The 12,371-nt window shown below is 48.6% G+C and overlaps 3 protein-coding genes across 3 annotated transcripts; 1 reads left to right on the top strand and 2 right to left on the bottom strand.

Annotated features, from left to right (window-relative positions):
* Positions 1-872: 872 nt before the first annotated feature.
* On the bottom strand, positions 873-4,599 carry FSUBG_13981 (uncharacterized protein; the record flags this gene model as incomplete). Its single annotated transcript, XM_036678929.1, has 3 exons — positions 873-1,184; positions 1,234-2,010; positions 2,065-4,599. 3 exons carry the CDS (start codon positions 4,597-4,599, stop codon positions 873-875), a joined length of 3,624 nt encoding a protein of 1,207 aa, XP_036530554.1.
* A 1,545-nt stretch (positions 4,600-6,144) lies between these two features.
* FSUBG_13982 (uncharacterized protein) lies at positions 6,145-7,764 on the top strand (the record flags this gene model as incomplete). The annotated part of the gene is made up of 2 exons (XM_036678930.1): positions 6,145-7,055; positions 7,104-7,764. The coding sequence occupies 2 exons, from the start codon at positions 6,145-6,147 to the stop codon at positions 7,762-7,764; spliced, it is 1,572 nt and encodes a 523-aa protein (XP_036530555.1).
* Positions 7,765-8,262: 498 nt separating this feature from the next.
* FSUBG_13983 (zinc finger domain protein) lies at positions 8,263-9,973 on the bottom strand (the record flags this gene model as incomplete). Its single annotated transcript, XM_036678931.1, has 3 exons — positions 8,263-8,985; positions 9,086-9,180; positions 9,241-9,973. The coding sequence occupies 3 exons, from the start codon at positions 9,971-9,973 to the stop codon at positions 8,263-8,265; spliced, it is 1,551 nt and encodes a 516-aa protein (XP_036530556.1).
* Between the last annotated feature and the right edge of the window lie 2,398 nt (positions 9,974-12,371).

Below are 12,371 nucleotides of genomic sequence, written 5' to 3' on the forward strand. Positions count from 1 at the left end.
ACACGTCGACAGATTACTGCCAAAACATCAAGTCACTAAACGCGATGATTAGCATTAGCAAGGCCGCCTAGAAGTAGAAAAGACAAACATCTGGCAATCTTCGATTGCAAAGTAAGGCTCCTTGACACACAAAACGGATCCATCCTTGGATATATCACAAGCCAGATGCAGGCCTTGGAAGACCTCGTTAATCGGCTGGAACAGGGTCAAGACCTATCGACAGAGCAACAGGTCTTCGTGACCCGAATCGCATCGGGCGGCGGCAATGGAGTAGTAGCTGTTAGCGAGAGTCTGCTGATCGTCCACCCCGACAAACTTACGGTGTATACTGGGCGTGGTTCATGGAGTTGAAATGCGCGGTCGCAGTGGTCGAATTGACGGTGTAAATGCTGCGGGTCGTCAGCAATGAATTGAAGACGCGACGAGGACAGGTGGACACCTACTTGTATCGCGGGAATCGAGGGCAATCGCGGCGTGAAGGAGGGGAAGTGAGGGGGAAAAGAGGGGGAAAAAGGCAAATTGGGAAATGAAGGCTGCGACGAGAAGTTGTTAGTCAAGGTGCGATGGATCAATGACGACGGGTGACTCACTTTTGGCGTTAGGGGAAAAACTGTAAATGCTGGCGAGGGAATGTTAGTTGGTACACAAAACACCAAAGGACTCAACCGAGGAATGGCTTACTTAGCGGACCGAAGCTGGCTGTGTGGGTTAGTAATAGATTGGATCAGGCCCCAAGGCAACGCAGTATGACTAGGTAGAGTCCGTCAGCATGGGTACGATAGAGAGGGACATGCAATGGCTGGTAGATGACTTACAGAACACAGGTTGAGGAAAAACACAGATAATGAACACTTGGGACACGTAAAATCATGTCATGTCGCTCCCCCGTAAAGCCACGCCTTGAGTTCATCAAGTACGTTGAGTGGCCGGGAGGCAGAGGCAGATGACTCAACCGAATTGAATCGGGAGTCGAGACTGGGGTACTCGAACTGGGGGATGCCGAAATACGTCATCGCCCAGTCGGCAGCGATCTCAGGCTTCTCGGACAGCATCCTGTAGAAGTCTCTGTGGCCGAGTGCAGTGTAGAGGTCTACTCGGGCCGTCGCTAGCATCTTGCACTGGATGAACATGTGGAAGACGGTCTGGCGGTCTGCTCCGCAATCGCAAAGCGCCGTGTCGGAGGCCTGAAGCATGGTTAGCAGTGTTGGGGAGAGTCTGGTCGGGTTGGCTTACTTTAATTCTGCACAAGAAAGGCTTCAAGGCGATGAAACCGGTTCGGCACTGTATCAGCATAGTGCTTTGTGCTCGAGATAGGCCGCAGTAGCGCTTGAGGTTGTGAGGTCCCCATCCAGCCTTGTCCAGCAGGGCTGCGCTGCGAAATCGCGGAGACTCCTCATCGAAATCTTCACGATGGGAATCTTCAAGGTGTCGGCTCCACATCCTTTGCGACAGATCTTCCGCGTCCTGCTTGGCAATCTTCGTCATTGCCTTCCTCACAACATTAAGTGACATGTTGCTAGCTTTCCTGTCCCTACACGACTCGTTAGCTCTCTCTAAAAGGGATCTTGCTGGGTAGTCCAGCGCATGGTACGGATGAAGTTCGAATTGAGCTGGCGTCCTGCCCTGCCGTCGGATTCTGCGAAGCCTTTCGTGGTCTGGAGTGTCTAGAGCGCGTGCCCTCTGCAAGGTCGCAACCCTTTCCAGATAGACAAGGATGTCTTCAACATATACCTCCTTGTCGACCGCTCGCCCGGTAGTACGATCCAATGCCCCGGTGACTATCCTCAGGCATTGGTTCTGAATGCTGACCAGAGACTGTAAGACTTTTTTCGGTATCTGGTACGTGACGGTGTCCTTATCCCCGTATATGAACCAAGCGCCGCAGCCGTGTGATAGAATCGGTCGAACGGTGGTGATGTAGAGCTGCCTCAAGGATATCATGTCAGGGCCTGCAGTGGTATTGCAGATTCGTGCGATGTTGTTCATCTTGGTGTTGGCCTTGGCAGTTAGCTGTGAGGACGAGTTAGTATGTAACAGAAAGAGCCTGAAATGTGTAAATCTTACCTCTTGAACGTGCCTTTGCCAATTGAGCTTGAAGTCAACCTCAACGCCCAGAATTCTCATAGAGGTCTCGGGCTCCTTGCCCTCGAGTCCAGGGATTTTCGGCATGACCTTCGAGGTCTCAGCTGAGGCGTGAGGTAGAGAGAAGTGCATGACGTGGTATTTGTGAGGCGAGAAAGAAACGCCGACGGAGTCCGCCCATTCCATGATCCTGTCGTGGCATTCCTTGAGCGCCTTACAGTTGTCGCCGTAGTCGTTGGACACGGCAAGTAGGTAGGTATCGTCGACGTAGGCAAAGGGATAGATCTTTACCCTGGAGTTTGTGTATTCGGAGGCGGCACCAACGATGGGCATGGAGAAGAAAAGGAAGAGTATAGGAGACAAAGGGCTGCCCTGAGGAATCCCCATGTTGACCCAGAAGCTGGATGAGGTGAAGCCCGGGATCCTCATGTCGGTGCTGCGATCAGTAAGAAAAGACCAGATGAAGCTGAGCATCCATTCGGGTAGGCCAGCGTCCTGAAGAATCTTCATGAGCTTGCTCCGCTCGACTCTATCGTACGCGCCCGTGATGTCAAGTCCCATGAGAGTAGCCAGTCGCCGAAACTTGCCGGTCCAGGCATGGTAGACGCTGTTGAGCAGATACTGGAGTGCCTTGGTGGTGCACTTGCCGGGAGTGCCAAACTGAACGTCGGGGAGGAGGTTGTGCTGGACAGCAAGCTGTTTGAGTCGATAAGTGAAGATCTTCTCGAGCAGCTTTCCCATACAAGGAAGCAGGGCGACCGGTCGCCAGCTCTTGGGCTGCTCGTAGTCATCCTTGCCCGCCTTTCGCAGCATGACTGTGCAAGCCTGCTTGAAGGCAGCGGGATGATGACCGAGCTTGAGACAGGCTGCAAAAAGGTGGTGAAGGTAGGGCAAAAGCTCCTCTTGGGCCATCTTCATGCCCTCATAGGCTAGCAGGTCTGGCCCTGCTGCCTTCCCACTAGGCGCGCCAGCGATCAGACTCTTGACCTCGGACTTTTCCAAGTCGTGGGAAACAGCTAACGGAACCCTCTCAGAGTCGTCGGGTGGCCGGTTGGGAGGGACCTGCTGTTCGTCACTAGTCCCATCTGGCCACATGGCCTGCCGGAAGCAGCGAGCCATGCCATCAGGTGTACGGTGAGTAACCTTGTCGGCTGTGAGCTGCCGGATGGGCATGAGGGCCTTCTTGTTCCAGCTAGCGCCCCTCCTGGCCCAAAAGTAGAGTCTTCTGCGTTTCGCAATGTCGCGAGCGAGCATGCGGTGAAACGAGGCCGAGCGCTCTTTGCGAATGACATTTTGCGCAAAGCGTTTCACCTTGTAATGCTGCTGACTCGCTGAGGTAACGCCAGAGTTGTGTTCTCTCTCCTCGGCCAGTCTCACAAGATTCTGGGCTCGCTGAGTGACAAGGTTTGGCCTGGACTTGGGACGCTTCGACCCTGGCGGCGAGGCTAGAGGTACTAGCGTCTCAATGGCTGGACCGAATGCCCGGACGACCTTACGGGCGTAGTTGTCGATCATGGCGGTGCTTGTAAGCGCCGGAAACCCAATGGGTTTCAGTGACTCGCCAACACACGCACGAAACTTGTCGGGGTTCGCGCGCTTCCACATGTAGTAGGTACTGGGAACTCGGTTGACCTCGAGGTTGAATGTTGTCATAATGACACGGTGGTCAGAACCGAAGCCTGGTACGTGTGGCGACTGCCATTCGCGAACAAACGGGAGAAGAGACAAGCTGGCGTAGGTAAGGTCAATTGTACTGGTGTACTTGCCAGTCTTGAAACTTCCTCGGGCGTAAGTGGGAAGACCACGGGTAGTCAAGAGGCTCATGCCGGCCTCTTTAAGGCCGTCGGCAAGCTGGATGGCTTCGGGCTCGATCGTGATTACTTCTTTGCCACACCATGACGGATGGTGAAGATTGAAATCGCCCACAAGAAAGTCTTGACCAGTTGCAGTGACCCTCTGGAGGAGATCGGGGATCTTGACCAGCTTCCGCTGATTGTAGACATTGTGGATCGCAATGGTTTGATCATCACTGATCCGCAATAGCAGTGTGGCGGCCAAACCAATATTCACATCGTCATGGAACTCGACATCCCAATCTGCAATTGGGATGGACTTGTGTATCAGGTAAGCAACCGCGTGTAACTTCTCCTTTTCAAGATACTGGCTAGTGATGTGGATCAACTTTCTTTTCTTGGTCCTCGCTTGTTCCTCGTCCTTTGGAGGGAGAAGTTCAGGGTTATTAGGACCAAACGCAAGAATGTGATCAGGAAACTGGGTGGCTCTGATGTTGGCTGGGATATCTTGAAGACAGATGATGTCAGCCCTGTGCTCGCAATTGTGAATCCAATTTTTGAGAGACTGGACTCTTTCTCCCGCCTCCTTGACGTTGATTTGGACGACGCTGAGATCTGAGGGGCTGTCGATCAGACGAGTCAGTCTTTCCTTTCGTCGCTGCGACTTGAGTCGCTTTTTTTGGCCTTTTGAGAGTGGCCTCTCCAACGGGACGGTAGTTGTCATAATGCCCAGCAGAAGATTGTATAACAAAATGCATGAAGCGATGGTTTAGTTGTTCCATCTGGAAAAGGGAGATGGAAGTCGGTGTAGTCATAATGATAGTGCTCCAGACGTTGTATGCATAAATCTGGACAGTCTTGGGCAGGATGTAAAAGACAGTTAATCAACAGAATCTCATTAAAAGGTTGTTGTTATTTACAACCCGTGCAAACATGGCATTCACTCCAGCAACCGCTTGGTGTCAAGGTTAATCAGCCCATCATGAATGCGCTATTGACTGTTCCTTGCCTAATATCCGAACTATGCAGTCTGCAGCCTGGAGTCTAGAGTCTTTACAAATGGTTGCATTGCTGCTGGTCAAATGTCTCAAGCCTCACCGGAGGCGGCCTTTGCTCACTCAGGGATTCTGAACAACAATCCCTCCGGTTATTGGTTCATGTTGCCATGCTTGCAAATTACCACGTAGGCATCGGCCGCCGCGCTATTGCCAATATCATTGAGACACGGTATGATTTGATGCCGGGAAAAGTACGAATCGCGCTAAGTGCGCCATCGGCCACTAACAGCCGGCGGGCGGCACTCTATCTGTAGCTGGCCGGGTCCAGTTTCAGCTGCTCAAGGACAAGGCTCAAGTGTTACTGTAAGACCCCGGAGTAGTGGGGATTCCCGAGGCTAGTTGAACCGACCTAGGTGATTTCCCGAGTGTGACCAGTTAGTATATGGTCGAATACGAGAAGGTTTTGCTTTTTGCTCAATGGACCCTCAACTAAGTTCTGTCTGCTGGTTTAAGCTCTCAGCCACGAGCCTCAACTGTAAATAACACATCTAGCTAACAACTTAGACATTATACCATAATGACTGACCAATTGCTACAGCCAAAGGCTGAGGACCCTCAACTGTTGGTGCAATTAATCTTTTTGGAGCCGAGATTCTAGACAGCAGAACAATATTGTGATAAGCCATTGACTGCTAGTCAGGTTACAAGTTCTTTTGTTCAACGCTCAAACCCTGCAAGCCCACTATTGTCTGACATTTTCTAGCGGCAGCTCCCTAAACGACGCGTAATCTGGACGCGCTCAACAGAATCCAGAAAACCTTGTAGGATTTAGGCCGAAGTTTTTCTTTTTACGCTCCGTGCACGGTCTCGGCTCTTATGATGGCTATCGTTATGGTCGCATTGTCTTCCGGCCTGAACTCTAGAACACAGCCTCTAATATCTTGCCGCGGCAAATGTCCATTTTGAGACTCTTCGGTTCGCAAGCGATGCGTAACAATGAACCGTCCGGTTACCTTAGCGACTTGAATAGAGAGATGAAGTTGTTGACAAAACAATGATGATGATGTTGTTGAATGGCTGCACTGGGCGACTTCTTTGCTGCTATTACAACTCATTTCTCAAATTGGTGGCAGTCGTTAACTATTTATGTTTTGTGATTATCCACCAACAATCAATCAGCAATCTATACTACACTCATCTATCAACTCCAGCATTTGTTTAGTTTCTTCTTCCACTACCTGATATCTTACGCAAATATCTCCTTCTGCACAATGTCTGATTCACAGCCAGAGTCTCCGGAGTCCACCCAGACTATGGGTGACAGAGTCGACAGTCCCAACGCTCCATCCCCGCCGGACTTGCAGGGGTCGACGTATGGGTTCCAAGATGATGCATCCTCTCAAGATAGCGAAGATCGAGAAGAAGGCGAGACCCTTCTTCCCAACACAGACCAAGAAGATGTTATACCTCCCGTCGATCTCCCTCCTGCTGGAGCCATTCCAGTCAATACCTCCAGCCCTGATGGTATTGCAACCTCCCCATCATTGGAAGAGTCCGTCGCAAATCTCACTGTTTCTCTCAATAATGTCAATGGTCTGCTCAGAGGTGTTTTGGAGATGGTCATCACGCAGAACCTTCAAACTGGTACGGTGATGCACGAGATTCTCAAATCCCTCGTACATGGCATGCCGGATACGATCGTGGACCTCAGGGGGAAGATCAGAGTCAAGTTGGGTACCGAGAACTTCAGCGAGTTTCAGAAGGATTCGGAATGCGAGCTCGCCTTGAAAAGGTTACGCGATGCAGGGTCCCCCTGGAATATGGTCACCGATTTGCGGCCTGTTGGAGACAAGACCTTGTTGTTGACCTGCGTCGACGAGGTCTGGGATGATAAGATGCGTCTCGAGGCTGGCAGGCTCGGCTCTATCATCGGACTTGACCCGGACTGGAGAATCGTCCCGAAGCGGTACTGTGTCGAGATCGAGAAGTATCCCTGTCGGCACAATGAGAATCCTAGATCAGAAAAAGAAACTTGGTCTGCGTGGAATGGAGTCAAGATTGACGATGCGTTCATACTATGCAGTACACTCGTACTTTCCATGGGGTCCCGAGAGGATGCAGAAAAGCTCTGCAAGGGCAATGGTGTGATATTGGGCCGCTCTAGGGCGCCGCTATTCGCTAAGTAAGTATTTACCCTAGCTCGTGGCTATCTTCAACTGACACATTCCAGGCCTGTCGACCTTCGTGCATTCGATCTCTGGTGCGCCAGGTGCAACAGGCCTTCGCATCTCAGAAATGAGTGCGAACTTGCAGTACAATGCGGGAAGTGTGCGGGAAGTCACTATACAAACCAATGCACAGTACAAGCTGCGCACTACCAGTGTGTTAACTGTCCCGAACACCATCGTTCTGCCTCAAAAGATTGCAAGAACGCTGCAGTTGTCAGGATGTTGGAGGAGTGCAAAACGTGGCGAAAGACTGGCCCCTCATGGGCCAGGATGGTTCGGGAGCCTCAGCTACCCGACGAGGCCCTCATGGACAGATTGCGGGCATACCGAAACACGCCAACTGGGCAATTGTTTTTGAATACTTATGACTCGGCTCCGGAACCGAGACAGTTCGTGAGCGATCGAGGATCAGCCAACATCGGTGCTACCACTGCCACTCAGCCTGCTACTAAGCCTACCACAAACGCGAAGAAGCGCAAGGGGGACTGGGATAGCCGTGATGTATCCAGAAGTGAGCCTCCCACTATGATGCAGGTTTCCCAAATGAATCAGCGCCGGTTGGACAATGCGAACAAGGGATCTGGACCGCTTAGGCGAGGACGCGGACGTCCCCCGAAAGCCTTTGACAGAAACAATGCTTCCAAGAGGCGTAGGGGGAACTAGGCAACTAAGGGGCCCTGGTCCTTTGATGGTGGGGCGGATGTCTCAGGCTGGTTTGAGTAGTCTCGTACTGTGTTGTTTCATATTTGATCTCCTGAAATTCTTACTTTGTACTATTACATTTTTCCTTAGACATATTTGCCTTTCGTTGGCTTGATCAAGAACCTTCCTCATCGACGCTTGTGTTTGACTTACTTACCTCCGTGCGCTGGGGGGTGAAGCCTCTTTTAAGCTCCCACACCCTTATAACTACAATCACAGCGTTTCACTTACATCTTTAACATTGCTGCCATTTCGGTGACTTGTGCCGAAGCAATAAACCTTCTAGTGTTCAAGCTGATGCCAACGCATGGTTAGCCTTCAATCGGTATCCGAGACAACTTTCTGTACCATCACGTTCAAACATGTTACCCCGCCCAACCTAGTCGTTACAACTGGCATTCTTTCACTAACTAACTATTGCAAACTAATACTACATACATATCAATGTCTTGAGAGGCATTAAGCGTAACGCTCACGCACAGTTATCGTAGACTCGACCGAAGAGCGAGAGCTAGAACTGTCGCTCCGTTTACGCTTAATCGATTCCACCCAACCGCGTGACCTCCATTCCATTATCAGCTCTTCCTTATCCTTTTCTGTGAGCCCGGTGACTCTGCTGAAATCGACCCCTGTGGCAGGCCACCAGCCCTCGCCACCACGCGCATAGATGCCCCTCCGTTGCTGCCAGGACAGATAAATTGGATTCCGGTCCCATTCCACATTAACCGGGTAATCTCCCGGTAAAGCCTGATAATTGATCCAAGTGTTGAACAAGAGTTGAAACGTTTCAGACAAAAAGCTTTCAGGAACATCAGGATAGTCCCACATAACATATGCGCACCTCAAAAGCCAGGACTTCTCTGTATCGAGTCGACAGCTGCTGACTAAGTGCCGCTCGAAGGCGCACTTCCAATTGCGGCATGAGCTCGACTTCACACCATCAAACTCTCCATCGTGTGGTCGCTGTATCAAACCTAATTCTTCTTCGGTGAGATCCTGGACCTGTGTGGTCCACATTCCCTGTTCCCGCACAAGGAACTGCATCGGATCAGTCAAACAGTCGAAAACATCCGAGATACCCCATCGGGTGACAGGATTGGAGGACGGTTTCAGCAAGTGCGATATGGCCTCGAAGGTCTTTGTCTGGTGGAGCTTTAAGTGAAAAGAGAGACCGCGGGTGAACTAGAGCAGAGATACGTTAGAGGATGAGCATACCATGAAAATAAAGCGTTTCGCTTAGCGGCTCATGAAGCGTGAAATAAAACACAAAGCGTTGACGTACCAATTCATCAATGTTGAGATCATCCCGATCACTAACTTCATGTGTATCGGTCCAGGCAACATATGCGACATCGTGCTTAGCAATGTAACGAAAAGCTGTTCAGTTGGTGCGGTTAGCTTCGTTAGATCCCATGGAGAGTCCCTGCGTATACTCACAGCTGACGATGTGTCTTTCGAGAAAGCTATATACGCTCTGTAACTGGTGGTTTACCCAAGGCGAGAAATAGTAGAAAACCATCCCTATGTATTCGTGAGATCCAGAGACAAGTTCCAAATACTGCCCAGGAGTCAATATCAAATCATCTGGCCTTGCATTGAAACTAAACAAATTGCAAATTGTCTGGAAAAGGTAGAAGGCTCTGTCCAGCCGGAATTTTTCGGCAGTTCTGAGTGGAGTCTTCGCTTCTTTGAGCCCAAAAGTCCTCAAAATGGGTAAAGACTCTTCAGCCATTATCTGACGTAATAATAGGATAGCCTCATAATTCCTGCTCAAAGAGGCATAGTCAGACATGGAGAGTGTGCTCAACGAAAGCGGGCGGCTGGCGGTCTCCGAGACGTGGTGACTGCTCGTAATATCGTCCACATTTTCATCTGTCCCATGGACCTGTGGGCATAAACGTGCGAGCATCCCTCTGAGAGCTACCAAGTCTCCAGGCTCATGATGGTCAGACTCGAGTAACAGCAATGCATACGGGATTATTTTCTCAGGAATTTGCGTAGTGATAATGCTCTTGGCGATGGAGCGAGAGTTTGCTTTGAATGCATTGTAAAAGATGGAATGACTGAAGATGGATGTTCCAAGCTCCTTAATTGAATCTGAATGCCCGAGAATATTTGCTACAATCTCGAGGGGGAGTCTTCGAAGTGGTGAACGCGAATTGGAAGCCATGGTAGCCAGCTAGGACGCAGGAACAAATTGCGAATAGAATGGAATGGAGAAGTTCAGGAAGGCTTTTACGCACTCTCAAATTCAAGCTACTATACCTAGCCGTATATAAAGTACCTAAGGTACCTTACCTATTGATCAAGAGCCAACATTGGGCTATGTTTTGATGCTGTTTTGGCCAGTGCGCTCCTGTTGTTGTTTTTTCCAGTTCTTCCAGGGGCGCTTCCCGTTCCCAGGGGCAACTTGGCCTGTAATTTAGTTATCTCGGGGCGGCGTCCAAAAATGGTGCAGGCGGTATCTGCAGGGAATGCGCATAATCATAGCGGTCCACTGCGGCTGAAATTTATGGCCTGATCGAAAGTCTGGCATTACGAACTACCGGTCCGTTGGCTCCGGATATTTGCGACCTCTCATTTCTGTTCCAATAGATCCTGAACTAGCGGAATGCCCTCCCCGGTCCCGACCAAAGTCCCCAAGCGTAAGCGGATATCGTGCCGCGGCAGACACGGATTTGTTGAGAGGGATGTGCGTTTATTGATTGTGGCTAGCTAAGGTCCCGGGCCGAGTGGTCCGGCTGTTATACGAGGACGGCACCTAACAGATGTGCCATTCCATAAAATGGTTTCTTTTTCATAAGCCAGTGTAAGCCTTGCATTATTCAATGGAAGACTTATACTATTTCAAGACCTGATCTTCATAAACGCACAAAAAGATATCACCGAGTTCAATATAGGGTATTTATTCAAACTGATTGGTTAAAGATTAGCTATAGTGTGAGCAAGAACATCAGCCCTGAAAGCAACTGGAAAGACCTTATAATTTAGCTCTATTTATTTAATAGATTGACCAGATGGTCTACAATATTCCCACTACATTATCTCGACTAGCAATTCCGCTGGATACCTTGAATGAAATACTTATTAACGAAAATTTGCAAAGCTTTCTCTTCCTGCATGTAAGGCGCGTGCTATAAGTATTAGTAGCAGTTTCTATTAACTTAAAATAATACTCTTATTAAATTAATTTAGGTAGTATACTAGCTACCTAATATAATTACTTAAGATAAGCTTTTTAGCCTATTTAATAATTATATTTAATATATAAAGAGAACTTAAATATATTTATAAAATAATAAAAAGGCTACTTTAATTACCTATTATAGCTCTCTAACTTAATATTAGAAATACTCCTTAAGATGTAGGCTCCTATTACAAGAATAGTCATAGGTTATAGCTATCAGGCAGCTAAACGCCAGAACTACATCAACAACTTCATCATTAATACAGCAGCATTCACTGTAGCTGACAGAAACACCCTCTACGCTCTGTGGCTGCAGCTTTGAGGCTGTGGATGTGAGTCACTCGGTGACTCAAAGGAGGAAGGGTGGATGCGGAGGAAAGGTCAAACGGACAAAGGTTTTGAAGAGAATATGTCTACGGCGGCTATATGGTTAGGAGGAAAGGTTAAAAGGACTGGTAAAGGTTTGGAGGAAAACACATATACGGTGGCTGTATTATTAGAGGAAAGGTTAAACTGGCTGGTTAAGGTTAGGGAATATTGAGTTATAAGGTGGCGAAAGATCGGTTATAATAAAGTTATTTTAACATAATGTTTCTCTTCCTGCATTTTTCTGCCAGCTCCTCCAAGTCAAAGATCCTACCGATTGGCATTACCAACGCTGCAAGAGTAAATTGATGTATACTCACGTCAGGATGATTATACGCTCCCGTTGCAGGGCCTCTTTCAAAGCCAGCCGCATCCGAGGCAATGGCTGAGAAACCGCTATCCCAGAGCCATCTGAGCGACTCTTTGACCCAAAAGACCTCCGGGCTGGCGTTGGGAACGATGCCCTGTTCTTGGGGGGAGAGTGCGTTGTACTGTACCGTAAATCCGACGTTAATGAAGAGATTGTCGCCTTGGTGGAATTATGCTCTCTTCGGCGATAATAGCGCGGATGTAACACATATCTTGGGGGTTATTTTGAAATGGGGAGAGGGAGATGTTGTTGCTTTGGGACCAGTAGTACTAGTCTAAAAGAGCACCACGGCCGATCGTACCGCTGTTGTTGGGATAAGCTATGAGCAGATTGTGAGATAGAGTTTAGTAGCGATTCATGTAGTGGGCTTACCGTCGACCCCAAAAGATTGTGATTAATGAATAGATTCCTTCTATTTGTAACCCATATAGAACATTATATTAAAAAGTATTATATATTAATCTTATAAACTTAATTAGCTTATATTCTCTTAACTTTTAAAGCTTCTAGTTATCTAAATATAACTTACGTTAATAAAAGTATTAATACTTTAACTTTTCTAACTTAAATAACTTAATTAATAAAACCTTTAATAGCTTAACCTTTTTATTATATATATAATCCTTCTTAAAGTTATTTAATAAC

Source organism: Fusarium subglutinans, assembly GCF_013396075.1.
Source record: "Fusarium subglutinans strain NRRL 66333 chromosome Unknown NRRL66333_c0000451, whole genome shotgun sequence".
Taxonomy (NCBI): Eukaryota; Fungi; Ascomycota; class Sordariomycetes; order Hypocreales; family Nectriaceae; genus Fusarium; species Fusarium subglutinans.